General features: G+C 28.8%; 1 protein-coding gene across 3 annotated transcripts; it reads left to right on the forward strand.

Moving 5' to 3' along the window:
* Window positions 1-1188: 1188 nt before the first annotated feature.
* Window positions 1189-22221, forward strand: LOC147817017 (uncharacterized). 3 transcript variants are annotated; one of them, XR_015429918.1, is made up of 5 exons: window positions 1189-1296; window positions 1854-1975; window positions 2477-2662; window positions 12514-12908; window positions 20084-20162. XR_015429918.1 is itself a non-coding variant. In XM_087153795.1 (5 exons), exons 2-4 carry the CDS (start codon window positions 1919-1921, stop codon window positions 20237-20239), a joined length of 399 nt encoding a protein of 132 aa, XP_087009921.1. In that variant the 5' UTR covers window positions 1191-1296; window positions 1854-1918; the 3' UTR covers window positions 20240-20257; window positions 22134-22221. The 3 variants fall into 3 exon arrangements, 2 of the variants coding, with proteins under 2 accessions (XP_087009928.1, XP_087009921.1); XM_087153795.1 differs by lacking the exon at window positions 12514-12908 and adding an exon at window positions 22134-22221 and having other exon boundaries at window positions 1191-1296; window positions 20084-20257; XM_087153802.1 differs by lacking the exon at window positions 20084-20162 and having other exon boundaries at window positions 12514-13922.
* Window positions 22222-22234: the final 13 nt, after the last annotated feature.

The raw sequence follows: 22234 nt of genomic DNA on the forward strand, positions 1-22234 counted from the left end.
AATCCAGACACTCAAAAATAAAACTCTTAGAATTATTACTAAAGCCTCTTGGTTTGCATTAGGAATGAAGTTATTCAGTACCTCAACATTCCAACCATTTTTTTTCCATTTGCTAAAAAAATAATTAAAAAATTACCCCAAATGAATCTAGGCCCTCTTCAGCCAAAAGGTCAAGGGCGATTTTAAATTTAATAGATGATACAATCCCAATTAAAAGAAAGCACACTTCTTAAATTTTTCTAAAATATTATCTTCTTTTTAAGAGCAGAGAAACAATTTTCTTAAATCTGGTTGCCTAGCAACGGCGCACGTAAACAAACTTCCTCCTCCACCCACCATCCAATTCTCTTCGCTGTTCGCTTGCACATGGCACTCCGCTAAAAGGATAAAGATCGAAATTTTTTCGACCCCCCCCCCCCCCGATTCTCTGACCAATTTTGAGTTCGTGCGTTTTTTTTTTTGCTTTGTGACTTATAATCTCTTTTCTAGCTGTATTTGCTTAGGCATCTCGCTTTTAATAATCTTATCGAATGGGTGTTTTTAATTTTAAAACTTAATTTTAATTTTTAGCATCTTTATTCTATTTTTAACTTTTCATCATCAGCATTGGCACGACAGCCCTTTGTGAGCCTGGGCCTTCCTCAGAAGCTTTTCCCATTCTGCCCTTCTCCCAGCAATTGTTTTCCAGTTCTTTACTTTTAGGATGGCAAAATATTTTTAACTTTTACTTGAATATAATAACTAAGTCATTAAAAATGTTAGATTTTTGGGAAATTGTTTCCTGTTTTAACTAATCCTATTAATTATTTAAATATTGCTAAATATTTTTATGTATTTAAAAATTAATTTAACTTAAATACAATTTTGTCCTAAGTACTTTAATTATTATGTAAATTTTAATTCAGCTTAAATAGGAGGTTCTGTATCCATACAAGACGTTCCGTATTTTTTTTTTGTTCAAGTTCAATTGTAGGGGAAATTTTACATTAAGCTGGGCTTCCATACGATACTCTAGTGTCCATGCTCCACGCTTAGAATAAAGTTATTTATTCTTGTTTCTGCTCCTTTTTGAGATGTTCATTTAATAGTTCGCTGTACGCTTTTATCTCACCCCGTATAAACTTTGAATTCCAAAAAAAAAACTGAAAAGTCACAGAAAACAAGTAAGCTAAAAGCGTAAAAATATTTTCGTGCAATCTTTCGTAACTGATTTTAAACCAATAATTTGTTTTTACCACTTTTGAGGTATCTTGAAAAAATTTATTCACTAACAAAGTAAACAAGAAATTTTCTCAGGTAGAAATTGTTATTACAAAAGATTATAAAACTGAATGAATAAGAAGGTGCTCAACATTCAGGAACCTTGTTCTTCTGTTTATTTATAATACTTAATTTTGTTAATCTGAAATGCTCTAATGTTTATAAACATTATTATTTCTTAAAATTCCGATTGCTATTTTTTAAATGAATTGTTATCTTTAATTCTTTGTTAAGTAACTTGTATACAAGGATATTAAGTTTGCAATGTTCTATCTCGACCTTAAAACCTCTCTAGTTCGTTTTCCTTCTGGGGTCCATGTGAGAGCAACAGTTCTTTTGTCTCCAGTCATTATTTGTAAAATAATAAATTCAAGTTTATTTAAAGACAACTGTAAGCTTAAAGCAGTGCATCAAATTTAAAACACCAGTTTTTTTTAATTGATTATAAAATCTAAAATTTCCTTTTTCTAGAATGTTATCTAAATGGTTTGAGAGTTGGTGTGAATTGGATTGTTTTTTTTTTTTTTCTCTCATGTTGGTAGCTTAGCTTATTTATGTATTTAATTTAAAATATTTTTTGCTTTCTTACTTAGAGGGTGAAAATGTTGAACATCCTTGAAGTATTTTTGGATGCTGAAGATGAAGTATTTTGGATGCTATGAAAGAATTGATGTTCCTATCACTGGTAGTCAAAAAGCTATCAGCTGACCTGATGGTTAGTTATTAATTAAACTGCCCTTCTATTTTTCGAATTTTATGTTGTTGCATGTGGTTAAAAGAAATCATTGCTTCTTTATAATCATGTTTTTTGTAAAAAAAAAAAAAAAAAAATCCTTTTAACTGTCAATTTTTCTAAAGTATAAAAGTCAATAAAAAAAACTAAGCTTATATTTTTTATTTTATTTTCCTTTTGAAAGGACAACTAGTTTTTTAAAGTGGCCATCAAAAATTTCTCACATTTTCACCAGATATTAACGTAATTTTGTTAACTGAAATACATTAATAAATTAAAAATAAATGTTCATTAAGCGTTTTATTCTTTTCTAGTGAAAGTTCATAAAATTTTAATAAATACTTGTGAAAAATACGAACAAACATTTATATGCATCTTAAAATTTTTTTAATTTCCACAAGCTTTCAGTGTATAAATAATAGTTAATGTACCTCTGCAAGTGTATAAATAATTATTTTTAGTAAAATCACATTTATTCGATAGGAACATGAAACAAAAGTTGAATCTGTTGCTTTGGATACTCATCATTATGAGCAACAAGAAGATATGGCCAGAGCTTTGGAACGAAGCAGGAAAGATCATAAACAAATCAACCTGTGTACATACAAGATGATTCAACCAAGCAAGCTACCATGCCTGACTACAACTCTGTCTTCACTGTTTCATCTGGTAAGTAAAATTTTTGCTGAAAATAAGTGTAATATTTTTAACTTATTGTATTAATCTATATATAATTAAAACATTTTAATTTTAGTAGAAAACATTTATAAATAAGAATTTTTCAAAGTACTTCTTTTTTCAAGAAATAAAAATATTTTTTCTTCATTAAGAAGGATATATATTGTCCTAATTTCTTATGAATCAAGAAATTGTGCAAAGTTATTTTAATTGACAATCACATTTTTTTTATTTATGTTTTTTAATATTCCAAAAAATCAGTTATCAGTTTTATTACTAATTCAATGGTATATATATTTATTTTTAAAGTCTTACAAAATTATATGCATTTAAGGCACAATTTAGTTTTTCTTACATTATCAATAGTTAATTCATTATTAACTTTGAAGAAAAATTCAATTATTACAATATACATATAAATTATTAAAATCACAATTTTTTAATTTTCTTTATTTGAGAGTGGTTATGGTTTAATAGCCCTTAAATTCACATTTCTGATTATAATTCCCAATATTTGTGACTTAAAAAGTAACACCTGAAAGAGAAGAGATTTGCCTGAAATATATTTTTTAAATGCAAAAGTTTATTTATGTGTTAAGTAATTTTTTTAAAGAATTGAATACAAATCTGTTTCGGAATATGAATACTACACAATTCTTTATTTAATCCGTATTCTGTTGTGAATTGATGATCTGAATAATAAATGTCCAATGTGTTAAATTAGCTGTAAATTTTTTTTAATTTCTACGTCTCTAATACAGTGCCCGCCGTTTATTAAAATCACATTCGTTTTATGCTCTTTTGATTTTATTAAGCGACTGATTTTATTAAGAGGCGATTCAACATTTGAAAAAAAAAACACATTTTTACGATATATTCTAAATGCACACACTTTAAAAGCTGAAATAGTGACCACATTAATGCTTTATTTTAACTAATTTAACTATTTTAATAAAGTAAAACCCTACATAAGATTAAATTTACAAAAGTTTTGCAAAACACCGATCAATGGTTGCTTGAGGTGCAGTATTTAAAGTTAACTTTTCAACATCATTTGAGAGTTTATAGAAGTTTTTATAGTTTTCGATATTCCTCCTCTTTGTTCTAAAGCTTGCCGCAATACATTAAGTGCTTTTCTGACTTCCATTGAAGATGGCACTGATGAGTTTATTTCATCTTCTAAGTCTGATTCCTCCATTTCTTGATGGGAAATAACTTTGCAATTTTTGATGTCTGTAATAATTTCAGAATCAGATTTTTCTCCTGATGTTTGCAGGTTATTGTCAATAGCTACGTAACATGAAAAATTCTCGTCCATTTCATTTTCTTCCTAGCTGATCATTTCTTCGAAACAATTATGAGCCCCATCTCCATTGAAGCTTCACGTTGACTACATTTAGGAAGCTTATCATAGTTTTGCAACACTTCGAATTTATCTTTAAGACTCAAATCCTTCCTTTTCGGCATGCTGATAAAATTTAACACCAAACGAACTTAAAAATGATATGTGCTCTAACTCTAACTATAATTTACTCAAACGGCTTAAATAATATGGAACATGAGCACAGACAGTTTTTGGAAATCTATTCATGTTCTCTGTTAAGATAGATAACAAAAGAAACTTCTCTCCCTTCTATGGTTCATTCAATAAAAAGTAAGATAAGAATTCGATCCCCTGTTGAGTGAGATAGGTTTCTCCAAACTTCATTCAAGCCAAGGAATTAACATTGATAAATTGATTTCTATGAACTCGCCGCTTACCACCCACATTTTTCCTTAACTCTTACACTATGTATATCACAGGAAAGTGCTAACCACACCTGTTTCACATGTTTGTGAGTAACTGTTGCTTTATCTAAAAATATTTTTAAACTTCGAAAAAATAAAATTTTATAAATAAGAACAAAAAAAGCTGGAATATTGCACCTTTGATTTATTATGTAGTCAAAATTTTGATTTTAAAAAACGGCGGCATTGATTTTATTAAAGGATGTTTTCAACATGTATTAATATTGTAACGATTCGGTTTTTGCCGATTTGATTTTATAAAGCGGCTGATTTTATTATCCGGTGATTTTATTAGCGGCGGGCACTGTACTAATAAATTAATAGAAATATAGCTTAATATTAGTATGATTTTCAAAGGGTTATAAATTATATGCTAACATTAATGTTTTAATATTTCTGTATATTAAGTTTAAAGGAGATCATGAAGTTTGTACTCCAACAGAACAAAACTGCTCTGCAAAACTCTAAACAATGATTTATATATTTTATTATGTAAATAACATAATAATTTTTTTTTAATATTTAGTATTGTCATTTAATTCCTAATCTTTTAGAGAGTTATTAATTTATAATTCTTACAAGAATGAAGAAAGCATATTATTATTTTTTATTTATTGATTTTCTTTTTTAAAAAAGATGTTTATCATAAATTAAATGCTGAACTTAAGTTTGATTAGGACATAAAAAGGTGAAATTGCTTACAACAAAAGCATTAAAAAAAATTATAATTAATTAAATTAATTTTATTTGCATTAATATCTTTTACTCCTAATTGGTATAAAATAAAATATAAGTATAGAAAAATACTTAATAAATTTAGCTTAATAAAATTTATCTTCTTTAATTTTTTGTTTTATGAATAATTTTATTAATAAATTTAAACGTGGAATTTATAGTTTTAGTTTTATCTTTTATATTAAATTTACAAATTCAATGTAAATGAACAAAACCTGTTTATGAACTTAGTTTCAACAAATTTCATAAATTTTAATTTTATTCTCTGTGATAATTAAAGATTTCTTCCATTTCATCCAGTTTAGTGCTTGCATTACGAGCTATTAATTTTAGTGCAATCATTACTAATAATAGTTCAAATTATTATAATTTTATTGAAAACTATTTAAAACAGCACTAATTCAAGGAATTAATTTTTATGATGGGTCGCTCCTGGGAGAGCAACCCCCCTGTGTAAAGAAGGGACAGTGAGTAAACTTTGTTTTTGTTTTTACGAAAATAATTCGAAATAATATTTTCATTTAAGGTTTGTTATAGTAGTGTAAAGATTAAAGTGTTAAAATTCTGAGTCGGAAATTTAAATCCTTTAATTTTCTATTAAGATATGTTTACTGGACTGTTCTAAATTGATTATATGGGGAAATTTATTTGAGCTAAGTCAAATAAAGAATGAATAAGTCAATACGGCAAAAGAATTGCTCATCGTAAATTACTCAAAGTTGAATTACAAGTTCTTCAAAATAAATATTCTACAAAAAATATGAATATCAAAATAAATTTTTTTTTTTTACAAAATAAAGAGTTAAAATTTAACTTAACTATGTCGTATTTGTTAAACTTCTTTATTCCTACTATAATTGCGAAATGTATTATATTTAACTATAAATAAACGGGTCGCATTCATTTCATCGACAATCACTTCATCGACACTCCATTTCATCGACACCACTTCATCGACAGGCCGTTTCGTCGACTAGGTCATTTCGTCGACAGGCCGTTTCCTCGACAGGGTTGTTTCGTCGACAGGCCATTTCGTCGACAGGGTCATTTCGTCGACAAGGTCATTTCGTCGACAAGTCATTTCGTCGACAGGGTCATTTCGTCGACAAGTCATTTCGTCGACAAGTCATTTCGTCGACAGGGTCATTTCGTCGACAGGGTCATTTCGTCGACAAGTCATTTAGTCGACAAGTCATTTCGTCGACAGGGTCATTTCGTCGACAGGGTCATTTCGTCGACAAGTCGTTTCATCGACAGGGTCTTTTCATTGACAGAATCATTTCGTAGACAGGGTCATTTCATCGACAAATCATTTCGTCGACAGGGTTATTTTGTCGGCAGGGTCATTTCTTTGACAAGTCATTTCGTCGACAGGGTAGTTTTGTCGACAGGGTCATTTCGTCAACAGGGTCATTTTGTCGACAGGTTCATTTTGTCGACAGGATCATTTTGTCAACAGGGGTCATTTCGTCGACAATATTAAGAGAAGATTATTTTGTAGGCAAAGTCATGCGTAATTTTGAAACTAGTCTTATGATTCTTTTACAATAGACGTTATGCCCCTTGCATTTTTTTGTAATTTAGTATATTTCTGATGAAATTTTTTAAGCCTAGCCTGATGCAAATTCTGAATAGTATGTTGAAGGTGCCGGAAAAAAGCATTTCATTTGAAAATTGCCTACTCCTCTATTCACATCACGGTGCAAAAACGAAACATTAATTGTATTTTACGCATTTAAGTTGTATATTACACAATTTTTTTCTAATCATATTTAACACATTTGTTTCTAAGATTAATTTTTAATGTACATTATTGTAGATTATCATCGCAAAAGCAATTGCAACAACTATTGTGAATGATTCTTGATGTAGGGAGTGAATGACGGGTGAAATTAGGAAGGAAAAAAAGACGGTATAAAATGAATCTGTGAGATAATGAAACCATGTGGTCGATAGATAATTTCAATGACAAGGTTTTTTCGTCAACAGGCCACTTCAGCTGCAAAAATTTTCTGTCGATAAAAAAGAAAATTATACTTATATAACGTTCCCCCGCAATGAGTAAAACGCGTTAATACAGTTTAAAATCTTGTCCAAAAAAAAAGAGAAGGAAAAGGAACTAACTTTTGTTTACAAAGAATTTAATCCGAAAAACACAAACCTTTTAGATAGTTAGCTAGTAAGATTACTTCTTGTTTTATCAAAAATTTATCTATTCCCTGTGTTTAGATATTTATTTTTTTCAGGCTCAGTTGATTTTTTTTCATATTCAAGTAATCGTTAATTTTGTTACTATTGACATATTAATAAAATTTTCTTACATGAATTTTCAATATTTATATATTTTCTCTTTAAAAGAAAGATCGATATAGGAAAAAAACAAACTAAGTTGTATGAGTGGCTATTACGAAGGTTGGCGAGCGAAGTGAGCAACGGGCTGAACTTCCTAGCATTATAAAAATCTTGGGAAAAAAATGCATGAGGGGAAAAATAAAATGAAAATCCAACTTGGAAAACATATTGGGAAATAATGTTGATAAAATTTTATAATCCTCTTCCTCATGTCTTTGTCAGCTATTCTGCTGAAGAGGGAAGTTTCTGACAATTCTTGTAAAATTTAAATGAAATATTATTTGAAACAAAAATCTTGTTCTCGCATTTCCAGTTTATTTTATTTCTTATTTAATTAATTATTTATAACGTTTGGGCGTTTAATAGTTTAATATGTATTTTATCCTATATGTTCCCTAAACATTTATAAGTTCTTTTACCTTATAAAATAAACTTCGTTAATGTAAAAAAAAAAATTCACAATGACTCCACATCCTCGGTATGCAATGCAATCGAAATGATATAAAAAATGGTTCTAAATCAGAGGAGGGGAGGAAACCTGTCTAATTGGTTTTTATGATCTAAAACATTTGGGGAAAAAAACGCAATTTACTACGATATAACAAATAAATTGACTTTTGAGTTTATAATTGAGGAGAGTTATCTATATACATCTGATTTTATTCTCATTAATGTTTTATTAAAATAAGTTTAGCAAACTTGTTTTTTTACTCAAATATTAAAATGTTTTTCTTTTCGATTTGCAAGAGAATAAAATGTATTTAAATTAATAAAATTTGCAGTGAGAGTATATATTTTAAAGGCGAGCAATAAGTCCTTTAAAAAGTGTAAATGGAAATGTTTTTAAATATCATGTTTGATATGTGTCCTGATAAAGAAATGTGAATTTTTGTTACCAAAACGAAAAAAGTGGAATTTTGAATGTTGATAGAATATTTTGTGAAATTTTGCCCTTGTGGTTTTTGCTATGCGTGAAAATTTTTATAAATTGTTTTTCTCATTTGTAGTCTATTGAACAAACTTGATATTTTAAATACATATGCATTTTTTATTTTCATTTTTTCTGCATTTTAGTTTTGAGTCTCCTGGCCTGTTCAGGCAGAAAATAATCAAAATTTTGATTGGCGATAAGTCGTGCTAATAGTGGTCAGTAAGCGTTTGAAAATTGTGTTTTCATCCTGTGTAGAAAATCAGTTAAAAATTTCAGCAATTATACTAGTAAAAAATTGGTCAAATTTTAATTGCACGACTTTTTTTTCTTTTTTGTAGAGTAGGAGTTATTTATTCTTACGTTTAAATTCCAAGCTTGACTTTTTGTTAATTTTCGTTTAAGCAAAATGTGTCTAATTTAAATCCTGCAAATAAAAAATGAATTAATTCATCATTTACTTACTACAATTATTACTCTTATTAAATAATACTATTATTATTTAATTATAATAATAGTATAATTCAAAAATAGTATAATTTGATAGTATTAGATTATAATTGAATATATTAAATTCACTATTCATAGAAAAAACATATTTTGTGAAGACCAAACACTAACAGGCTTGCAGCGTTACGCCCGTGCATCTAAACAATTTTGGTAAGGTGAGTAGCACTTTAAATATTGTTCGAATCTACAACCGCTTCGGTAAATACCTAAACATCAAGTTTGTGTTCCTATTGTTCTTCGAAATCTCTAATAGTAGTAACGAAACTAAGACTCAATTCGATTGTTCGAATACGCATATTCCTGTCCCAATGTTAAAGATGCTGAACAAAAAGTTTAAAACTGCAATTAAAGTGAACATTAAGAAATTACTTTTCCATCATAAAAAACCTAGAATTTTTTTTCTACTTACGCAGATATAATAATTAGGTCTATGATTATTTTCATTTCTGTGAGAATTCGACTGATGTCTATGTTTTTGTTAAAATTTATGTAAAAATGTTGAAAATTTTTACAGCAATAAATTTAGCTTTCCTCTCCTTGAAATAGTGTCTAAATTTTCATTGTAATATATTTTTATTACTTTTAATTCTAAAAATATATTTTATTAATTTGATTTGATATTAAAAACAGTTTGATTGTTAACGTAACACTATATTAACTGTAACCACGGTCCGGATATCATGCTTGGTAATGTTCTGAAGACAATCCTTACCTATCCTAAAAATAAGTGTCGAGCTATTACGATTTAGATATAGAAAAGTAGATTTCGATACATCAACCGTTTAAACGCTTCTCAACTACCTATTAATTAATTTAAAAAGCGAACTTCTTTTAGTGCAATTGGAACAATAAACCGCCATAAAGAATTTTACTTTAGTATAAAATTAAATAAGTGCATTTTTCTAATTAATAATAGAAATATTTAGATTAAATCTCTAAAATAGTATCAGAATTACGCATGACACTATCAACGAAATGACCCTGTCGACGAAATGACCCTGTCAATGAAAAGACCCTGTCGACGAAATGACTTGTCGACGAAATGACCCTGTCGACGAAATGACCTGTCGACGAAATGACCCTGTCGACGAAATGACCCTGTAAATGAAAAGACCCTGTCAGCGAAATGACTTGTCGACGAAATGACCCTGTCGACGAAATAACCTTGTCGACGAAATGACCCTGTCGACGAAATGACCCTGTCGACGAAATGACTTGTCGACGAAATGACCCTGTCGACGAAATGACCCTGTCGATGAAATGACCTTGTCGACGAAATGACCCTGTCGACGAAATGATACTGTCGACGAAACGACTTGTCGATGAAATGACCTGTCGACGAAATGACCCTGTCGACGAAATGACCCTGTAAATGAAAAGACCCTGTCAGCGAAATGACTTGTCGACGAAATGACCCTGTCGACGAAATAACCTTGTCGACGAAATGACCCTGTCGACGAAATGACCCTGTCGACGAAATGACTTGTCGACGAAATGACCCTGTCGACGAAATGACCCTGTCGATGAAATGACCTTGTCGACGAAATGACCCTGTCGACGAAATGATCCTGTCGACGAAACGACTTGTCGATGAAATGACCCTGTCGACGAAATGACTTGTCGACGAAATGACCCGTCGACGAAATGACCCTGTCGACGAAATGACTTGTCGACGAAATGACCCTGTCGACGAAATGGCCTGTCGACGAAACAACCCTGTCGAGGAAACGGCCTGTCGACGAAATGACCTAGTCGATGAAATGGCCTGTCGATGAAGTGGTGTCGATGAAATGGCCTGTCGATGAAGTGATTGTCGATGAAATGAACCAGACCCAAATAAACTAAGATTAAGTTACTAGATATCAGATATTATTTATATAAAATTTTATTGAAAGGTTGATTTGAACTGTTTTCTAAAAACAGAATTGATCCAAAAATGATTATTAAAATAAAAAATTAAAAAAAGTATGTGTTATTAAGAGAAAAAAATATACTATACAATTACAATTTTATGCGTTAATAAAAAGATTAATGAAAGTTAAAGAATACTATTTGTTTAATAACATGAGAGAATTGTGATTGCACCATTCCGATCACTGGATACCCATTGGTCATTTTTTTTCTTGGATAGATTTTTCATAAGGTCGTCATAAATTACAAAAGGTCTCTAAATTAATTTTTGTCATTTTGTCAGCCAATGGGCTAAATTGATTTTTAATTCCAGCCAATATACGTTTCGTAGAACAATACAAAATTCTTTTCTTTCTTCAGTATTAATATTTATATAATAATTGCTGCCAAAAAGGAGAACAATAGTTGTGTATAAGTTAACTATAAAAAGGATATAAAATTGCTTTAAAGTAATTTAATGTAACACTATTAAAAATATGCTGTGGTGAAAATAAAAAGAAAAAACTCAGTCTGTAAAACAATGAATTCCAAGAGTTTCAAAAATTATCTTCTTTATTTTCTATTATATCATTTCGAGATGCTTTTTTATTAATGCTTATATTATCATGATTTTTTTCATGACTCTTAGAATTCTTTACTTAAGATAATAGTGTTGAAGTTGATCTAATCGAAAAGTACGAACGTATGAGAACCTAGAAAAATAACATTGCCACTGACCAATTCTAAAAATTTCTTTTTATATGAAGTTGGAAAAATAAACTGCATTGTTAAATTAATGTGAAACGAGCAGATATTAATAAATTTCCTTCTCCGTCAGAAAACTGAAAAGGTCACTGACACCGCCACTGTTTTGGGGTTTTCAACTTAACGTTACATTTTGTCAAACACTGTTAGATTTAGAAACTTCAAATTACGAAGATATGTAGGAAATTGAACGAAGATTACAATGGAATTAAAAAATAATTCTAAAATTAAGTCAAGATTATTTTTACTCTTAAACTTGTTGGAAAAATAACACGTGGGCCGCTCTATGGCAGCAAAGAATTCAGCTGCAGAAGTTAAATTTGGTCTGCTGAAAGAGTCAAATTTGTTTATAAACGTAACATAGAGTCTTTATTTGCTTTTAGAAACTCTTATTTGTTTGAAAATTATTACAATTTCAAAGGTTCTTTTTAATTTTTTCTTTAACTAATAAATATTTATCGATTGTTGTAGAAAAATTTATCATTTACGCGATTTTCATAATATCCCTCTTGACTTAATATCAAAAATAGCAAAAATAAAGAAAAAATATTATATAGAAAAAAATTAGGTGTTGCCAAATATAAAACTTCGACATTTCATACCGACATTTGAAAATATATGTAGAATAAAGAGAAATAAGAACTGTTTCCTATATGATCTGCTAACAAGAAAAAATTACTTCTAATTTATTAATTCTTATTGTGTCGCACATTCTGCCTTTCTAAATGTAATTTTTTTAAGCACAGTTATTTATTATTCAAATCCAGCTATCCTTTTTATTTTGTTACAATTAACAATTTAATATAATGTACTTAAATAATTGTGTAATAATTTTATATTTTGTAAACAAAATGGTTTTTAATCGATTTTTCAGGAAGAAAAAAAAAAACTTTTAAGTACAATGTTGAAGAACGGTTTGTGCCCAATGCCACTAGTTCTGAGGAAAAAAATAACAAACAAACTTCAGAATGATAAACTGCTTTTTCCAGAGAACATCTTCAATCCGTAATAACTCTCGGCGAAACCGTTTTTCCTTGTTTTTCATTTGTCAAAACTTAGTAATCCTTAAAATGCAACTGCTGGCAATCCGATCGTAATTTTTATTAAAAAAAGGGGGAAGAAAACGATTGGTACTTGATCTTCAATTATTTCAAACTTGATGAATGAGATTCAACTACAGGGATTATCGAGCGTAGCGAACAAGTGACGGTGCCTCCATGTAGAAAACAAGGATACATAAAAATAAATTGTGCCGAACAACTATTATCAGTAAAGCCCGGAATTTCAGGCAATAAGAAATGCAAAAATAGGCAGGCAAAAAGGCATTTAAAAAGCTTGAAATAGGCACTTAAAAAGCTTGAAATAGGCACTTAAAAAAGGCACTTAAAATTGGAGCAAAATGGTAGTTGGTAATGCCTAAAAGCCCGTATAGGTATCCAAGGTATAAAAAAAGGGGAGAATCCTTTCTGGCCCAAAGTCCCTCGCTCAAAGTTCCCCCCCCCCTTCACTTTACAATCACAGGTTTGGAGTTGACGCTAATCCATCGCATTATCTTTCTTTCCATAGCGGTTGATAGACATGATGCGTTTTATCTCTGATTGGCGCCATTTCGATTCGTTGATATTTATTATTTGCAAAATGTTATGATTTTACAAAACAAGAAGAATGAAATTCGGAATTTTTAATGACTGCTTTCTTTTCTAATTTAAGTCTACTAATTTTTCAACTTAAAAAAGCTTTGATGTGGAATAAATTTGAATGAATCAAACCAGGTAAAATTTTTTACATTTGTCATTCCCTCACGTCGTTTTTTAGAGTAAAATAAAATACAACTTCATCGAGAAAGTGGATAATTATATGTTGCTTTCTTGTATGAATATAATTGTATGTGATTGACTTCAGAAATCAATTAGGCCTAACTGTTATTTTTAAATTTTATTGAATTCGTCATTCCCTCACTAGTGTATAAAGTGGAGAATGACGCTGAAGTGAAGGAATGACGCTGAAGTGAGGGAATGATTCAAGATGAGTATATTATTAAATTTTTTTCTGTTCAATCGTACCAGCCAATTTTATTTCCCAAACCTGTAAAAAATATTAAAAATATAAAACTAAATTATAATAAATATTAGATATACTTAGTATGTTATCATTTTCAAACTTGAGGTAGCTGTAACTTAGAGGAAAACATGTATTAAAATAAAATATCATTCCCTCACTTTTTAAACAGTGAAATTAATTAATTTATTTAAATATTAAGTATAATTTATAGGATATATACTTTTTTTATAGTGCCATTACATATTTCTATTAATATAAAAAGTTTCAGAGCTTTTTATTCACTTTACTTTTTTGGGATTTTATGAACTGAAAAATGACAGTTTTCGTGAGAATGACCCATATATATATAGCATATTTGGTATTTATTTTAATTTTTCGTTACTATTTTATTTGTCGTTAATGAATGTTTCAAAAATTCAGATTGATAAAAGTTAATTCTCGCAAATAAATGTGTGCTTATATGCTAACACCACAGAAAAAAAAACATTCTTAGCTTCTTTCACATTTCTTTACTAGTATGCAACTTCTTTTGAGAGAATTGGCGAGTTTCTAGACTTCAAGAATTTTAGCATGCTTCGAAGGTACTAAAATACGCCAATGCCAATCTCACTACGTGCTCTTGCGCACCGAAGCCTATCAATTAAAATAGGGGGGGGGGCAGTCTTGAGTAGTACAATAGTTATTTTTTGGGTCAGAGAGGATATCCCCTAAAAAAAGTTGCCAGAAGTATCCGGTATACCTACATATTCATTTTACTCGACTGTCGTAGCAATGGTACAAAAGAAGTGGACATAATTGCACAAAAAAAACCTCAACTGCGTAAGTGTGAAATATAAATTGAAAACTCATACTTACAATAATATTGCATGCAGATTTATTCTAATGATTGGTTGTTGTTGCACATCACAACTAGATGCTTTTTCAAATTTTCAAAGGAGAAATTTTGTCTCCCGTCAATCAATATAGTTTTAAACAAACAGAAGGATCTTTCTACTTCGACAGAGGTTATGGGCGCATACCAAAAACAACTTGCCATGGTAGGAGATATGGTAAGTTCAACTGCAGTATCACCAGAAAGTACTTTTGCAATGTCCTTGCTGCATTCAAAGTCTGTATTTACAGAGATGACGTTTTCACATTTCTTCCTTATTTTGTCACCAGCTGATCCAGGCACAGACATTAGTTATTCAATAGTATTGTCGAAAATCTTTAGTGACTCGGACAAAGACATATTTCTTTTTTCCATGCGTTCAATAGCTCCAGGGAGCTTCCCAAAATAAATAAAAGTCAGTTCATTTGTTATTTTAGAACTGCTAAGCAGACTTTTTCTTATGGATATTGCCTCTTCATCCGGAAAGCTGGTAAGGACTCGAGTAACTTCCTCAAAATTTGTGCAGTAGTATGAGACTGCTGAAATCCATGTTCCCCATCTCGTAAGGATCGGTTTAGGAGGCAATTGAATGTCTAGTGCAATTTCTTTGAACACTTGAACTCTTGAAGGGGCTTTCACAAATACTTTTTTCACTCTAAAAACAAGCGAGTCTACCTCAGGATAGAGACCTCTTACTTCCTCTGCGATCCTGTGCAATGCATGAGCAAGGCACGTTAGATGGATCATATTAGGAAATAAAACTTTTAAGGCATTTCCAGCTTTTTTCATGTAGGTGGCTGCATCTGTAAGAAATAATAGCACTCTTTCATGCTCAGTACCATTTGGCCAAAGTAAAGCCAGTGCATTAGTGAACAATTGTGCAATTGTAGTACTGTTAGTCTTTTGCAACTGTTCAGATGTCAACAAAAAGATTTCATGTTTTTCAAATGGGTCCATAACGCCAACAATAACATTCGCAACATATCGTCCAGTTACATCTGTCGTTTCATCTATAGATAGCCATATGTTTTTCGTTCCGATTTCATTTTGAATAGTTTTAAGAACTTCGATGTAACAGTCATCTAAATAAGTTTTCCTTAAAGTTGATTCACAGGGCACACTTTGATTCATATATTTTTGCAAAAAAGCTCGTATGCTTTTAATTTTCAAGTTTCCACAGCAGAATGCCGGCATCTATAAATGATCTGCATAAATCCATTGCAAATTCCGATTTGCGAGAAGATAATTGAAAGATGAATATGATGAATAGCCATTCATGATGAACAACTCAGATGAATAGCCATTGTACTGTACGAGGGGTGACCACTGCCTCAGAGGGAGGGAGTTGTCCAAAAGTCTTAATCTCTATAAATGCATTACAATACGTCGGATGACAGTCAACCATTTCTGTACTTCAAAATTTCCTCATTTTGCGTTTATGCTCGGTCAAAAGCACAAAAAGCTTTGCAGAAAAATTTTAAATTAGACAGAAATAGGCATTTATGAACAAAAGGAAAGAAAAAGGCATTTTCAGAAGAAAACGTTTAAAAAAGGCAGAAAAGGGCATTTATGGCATTTTGCCTGAACTTCCGGGTTCTAATTATCAGTAAGCGGTTCAATTGATAAAAATTTATCTCCTGCAGTCAAGGTATAAATTATCGTCACTATCTGAAAAACATTTAATATATTTAAATACTATTTGCATGTTTACAAACTATGACCTGTTTTTGATTTTTTTTTAAATTATCATCAAACTTTAACCGGATTTCAATAAATTAATTCGAAAAGAACTGCACTCTTTAAAAAGGAGGTATGAAAATGATTCATTGGATTCGTTTTGTACTATGAAAATTGCCAAGTCGATTCAGCAGCATGAAATACTATTTCATTTTTCACTAGTTTATGGTTAAAAGAGCTCCACTTAGTTCTAATTACATAATCATTCAATTTTGTCTAAATAGTTATGTCTTTTCTAAAATATTGATTTGCAAATTGACCGTAAATTTCAAACTATACCAACAGTTTAATTGGGCAAACAGATAAAATTTCGGTACTCTTACCGTTGTTTTCATATTTCAGCCATATTTCTGCTATTATTTCCTAAGATTTAAAACAAAGCACAATTTTAAAATTTGTTAACCTAAAACCCCTTGTGAGAAAAAAGAATATTTTTAATTCATGTATAGGAAACATTTTGCAAATGACATTTGACAATGATTCAATGTGTGATTATTATTTTGTATTGTTATGTTTCTTTCATTTTCCTACAACTAGGGAATATTACTGGTGAATGAGTAATTTTTCACAGAATGTATTTTTATTTAAATCTTATATCGACTTCGTAGAAGAAAAAATCGGTAACTTTTTTTAAATCATGCTGTAACTTTTGTATTTTTTCCAGCTTTAAATACGATGCTATTTTTATTAACACTTGAATTGAAGTATGTGATGAATGTAAGTGTAGAGAAAGATTGAAACAGAGAAATTTAATGTTTAATTTTGTCTAATTTTCTATTAAAAGAATTGAGTTTTAAAATAAAACTCAATGACGCAATTCTGGTTTTGAATAACTATACCCTACAAGACCCTACTCTTTATATTTTCTGCCATCTATCTGCAGGACTCGAAAACACGTCTAAAATAAAAAATTAAAAAACAGCGCCATCTATGTATTGCATTCAAAACAGTTTTTTGTCTTTAATGTATATAAACTATTTTAAAAATAAATATAATGCTGCATGAAGAAATATTTTTGTTATGCAAATAAAAAATAAATATAATTAACATTTTGAAAGTATAATTTTTATTTTTATTTATATTCTGTATTATAAGTTTAAAAAAAAAATTTTTTTTTTGCTTAGTATTTTGAAGTTTAATTAATAAAAATATCCTAGTGTATTTTTATTATTTAAAAATGTATTTTAGGAATAAAATTTCCTAAACAATTATTACTTTCAAGTATTGCTTAAAAGTTTAGGGAAAAAAAAGTTATTTACTTTATTAGACTAAACATTTGCTATAACAATCAGAAAATTCAAACACATTTTTTTGAAAATTCAGAATTCTTAAGACCATTTAAACTGTTTTGAATCCAGTTTTTGAGAAGTAAGTGATTAAACTAAGATATTAAGTTTAAAATGAACATTAAAATAAAAAACAGTTTATATAAATAAAAAGTTTACTAAAAGTTTTGTAATAATGAATGTATACCATTTAAAAAATGGTATACATTCATTATTACAAAATACTAAAATTTTAATAAAAGTTAGTAAATTAATGTAATAAAAAGGATATTTCATTAAAAAACCTTGCTCTAAATTCAAGAAATTTATAATTTCAAGGAGGATTTAAGCAATTTACAATATATTTATTTTTTTTCTTTCTATAAATAGATTTTTTTATTTACATGAATTTTGAACTTACCTATTCATTTTTGTTTTAAAGAAGGTTTCAAAAAGGAATCTCTGGAAAAAAATTTGTGTTAATTTCATTTGGGGCTTACAGTAATAATTTTTAAGCGACCAAAACATAGCCAATGGGAAAAGTTTCCATATCGCTTCCTCCTAAAATGCCAAAATACAAACAATAATGGACCTTTAACCTTTTTTTGCTATCATATAAAATTACTACTTAATTTTTTTTTTTACCATGAATTATAAAAATGATAGATTTTTTGTTGAATCCTTTAACGTTAAAAATAAATGTATCCCTTATTCAATAATAATAATAATAATAAGTCTTCAATAAAAGAAAGTCTTCAATGAGTATTCAATTCAATAAGTCTTTCTTAAGTACATGTTTAATACAATAAATTTAACAGAATTTTATAATAAGCAATCGAAAAAATAAAAACTTTTTCTCAATGAACAAAGGAATTGTTCTAGTTATAAGTTTTAATATTTATTCTTATTTTTAAGGGAATATGTATTAAATTTTTCTAGAAAGTAAGAATATATTATATTTCGAGTTAAAAATTATACTTCAGAAAATGATTTCAAAAATAAAAAATAAATTATTATATATATATTTATTTAAAAATTGTAATAAAATTTAAAATAATTATTTTTTAATAAAATTATTTTTTTTAAAAAATATAATAGGTAATGCTACAGAAAGTATATTTAGATTATAGTAAAATAATAAAATTCTAGTTTTTAATATTCTATGTAAAAAATTAGCAGTTTTCAAAGAAAAATAAAATAATAAATTTTTTTCTCTCAAGAAATACGGTTAATATTTTATGGATTTTTTCCCCTTCTATCCTGATTTTTTCAAAATTTTGAGTTAAAAGCACATTTTTTATCAACTCTGCATCTATTCATTATTAATCTATTGTAACATTACAATTAATTAACGGTATACAATAAAGGTCCTGTAACTAGTTTAGTGTAAGAGGCCAAACAACCGTTTTATTTTTCGGGCCTGTTTAAGTGAAGAGTTATTTCGCCTCTTCCTGAAATGCCTCAAAACAAATGATAAAGGACCCTATTGTACTTGCCTTTTGCCGTTATCCTACCTAGAATGCCAGCTTATGGCCTTACGTTTGCCGTGAGGTGTGTGCTTACTGGGTAGTCTGCACAGTAAGTCTTTTTTTCTAAATTATTGTCATCATAAATAATTAATTGGATTATTGTTTCTTATATTTATTTTGATTGAGCTTTTGTGTTTTTGAAATAGGAGAAAAGCTAGGTTTTAAGTATTTTGATTTTATTATTACAATCATTTGATCTGTAATAAATTTATTTTATACACATTAATTTGCATTTCTGCAACACAATACTTACCCATACTTGTTAGATGTATTTCAGTTTCTTTTTTATACAGTAAAGCCTACTAAGTTTATGTTATGTCTAAGTTGACCTCTTATCAAGAACCAAATTCATCCTATTTTGAAACAGAATACAAAAATTTTGTAACTCATCCATCTTCCTATTTTCTTCTTCTTTTTTTAATGAATTTTTAAGTCTGGAATATTCAGTTTTTAGAATTTATGAAGAAAAAAAAATTAACCTAAAATAGTTCAAAGAATTATATTATTTGACTTTTTAGTTGATAATAAATAAAATAAAATTTAATAGAAAAAGGGGGGAAATTAGAGAAAATTGGCATTAGGAATTATTGTTTTAATAAATAAATTTTGTAACACCAAAAAAAAATGAAATTAAAATTGATGTAAGCTCTTATCTTAAAAGATCTTTACTGGAAATAGGAATTAATAGATAAACATAGAAATTTTTACTATCTGAATGAGCTACTATAGTTATGCATTGCAAGTGGTCAGCTTATATAGTACTGTAAACTGCAATAAATTGAAGTGAAATACTGTTGACAAATTTATAAAAAAATTAGCCGTTGATTTCTTTAAAAATTACTTCTAGTGTTTACTTCTTGAAGTGTATCTGTAATACATTTTCTTTACATTTCTACGCATGTTTTCTGTTCGTGCATATTCTGAAATACATCATAGGTTTAAGTGTGTAGATTCATGTATTCAGAATTATTTCTGTTTTAGGGGGATTTTAACACCACTCCAGATCGTCACTTGGGGCCTGCGTGGATTGATAAATGCGGGCTAGACCTGTTGATTACAGGTTCTACAGATGCTACTACTATTAGAGTCTCAAAACGTTGTAGAGAAAGAGATTTTTTGACCAGAGTATATGACTGAGTTGAAAAAGGTGGTAAAGTAAGTTTACAACTTCCTATTTTCTTAATTATCTTCAGTGTTGTGGATGTTCATCATTGAAATTTCTCTTATTCTCATATTAATTAGCATGAAATTACAATAACTCTTTGTTATATTGTGCCTTCCAAGGGTCTAAAATGAATCAAAGTGTAAAAGGACATTAGACAATGCCTGTTAGGCTGAACTTATAAACTGTTTTCTTTTCAGTAAAAACATTTGCCTCAATCTTTATAACCAGGTCAATCAATCAGTTATAACCAGGAAAGAGGTTAAATTGGTTCTATTGAGTAAAAATTTTTGCTTGTTCATTTGTGACATAGAAAATTTCAATCCCTGTCCAGGCGCGCAATAAGATTTAAGCAAATATTTATATTTTGGGTATAAACTTGAGTAAACTGTTAACTTTGTTGTATTCATCATCATCATTGGTACAGCAATCCATTTTGGCCTTCTCTAGAACATTTTTCCATATTGTGCTTCTTGTTACCAGGTTAGAGATTTCAGAAGTCCGGATTTTTGAGGTGGTACTGTATTTCAAATTATAATTTTTTTTTATAGTGCAAGAATATTTTATTTATATATATATATTTTTTTTGAGTTTGATAAAATAATTAAAAATTGTATTTAAATTAGATAATCTGATTTTACTTTTAAATAATTCTAAAACAATTAGTGATAAAAAATGAAATATACAATGCGTTAAAAGTGAAAGCTGTTGCAATTTCACAGGGGACTTTAATATTAGTTAAAAAAAAGTTTCTATTTTATGGCAGTAATGGTAAAAATTAAATTGAATTTTGTAGCCATGGAAATAATTTAACTTGCGATATTACAAAATTAAAAAAGTTTTTTTTTTATGAATTTTGAATTCCATTCCACATATTTCATTCTATGGATATACAGTAAAAGCCTGGCTGCTCAAAATTTGACTAACCAGAAAGATAAAGAAAGTAGAGCTTTCAGAAATTCATAGTTTATTCTTTTAAAAAGGAAGGTTTGAAAATAGACTGTAAAATATTGATGGATTCTTAATGAATACCTCCTCTCCTTCAATATCTCTCAATTATAAACAAATAGTTAGTTTAGAAAGAGCTGCCCTTCAGTTTTTTTTTATTTATCCTTAGTAATTTTTTTGAATAACTTTTTAGAGTTTTTTCCTTTATCATTATTTTTTATAAGTGTCAATTACAATAATTTTTATTATTAAAGTGTATAATTTTTCCAGAAATTAATATATTATCTATGAATTCTCATTGTATTTTAAAATATTAGAGAACCCCCACGTAACTGTAACCCTCGTTCATTATTTTTTTATCTGTAGCAATAGATATTGAGAACCAATTTTGATTAATTTTTCATTTGAAAGGAGCATATGTTGCTATTTTTGAAGAATAGTTTACAATAAGAGTAAGTGTAATTGTTTAGTATAATTATAATTAGCAAGCTGGAACTAACATACTTATATTTTTTATTGCTTTCATAAGTCTCATTATAACCTACATTTTCAATGCTACCTATTTCTCCAAATTTTCTGCTAGATTTTATATTTTTATAATTTTCATATTTAGAGTGATAGCAAATCTAGTTCGGCAGTAGTCCCCTACAATATTTCATTTGAATTCCTAAATTTAATTTAGAATAATTGTAACCATAACTAAGTTTGTAAGAGATTTTTCAATTCTTATTTCTTACAATTTAAGAAAATCAATCTTGCAAAGAGCATAAATTGGCAAAAATTCATTTTAATACAATGAACGTTTTCATTGTACCTAATTGTGGCCAAGTGAAGGGCTACTTTATTTTAAGTGACTTTTTAGAAATTATGTATATGTTAAAAATATTTGTTTAAATCAAATTTGATCATATTTTTTTATAGATAATTATGCCAGGTTATTGTGTATCTGAAACGATTGGTCATAAAGTCATTAGCGGTACCAAGAAAATTGAATTTGAAAGCCAGATTGTAAGTTAGTTATT

This window comes from Parasteatoda tepidariorum, chromosome 1 (assembly GCF_982258835.1).
Source record: "Parasteatoda tepidariorum strain Cologne lab strain chromosome 1, Ptep-v5.0, whole genome shotgun sequence".
Lineage (NCBI taxonomy): Eukaryota > Metazoa > Arthropoda > Arachnida > Araneae > Theridiidae > Parasteatoda > Parasteatoda tepidariorum.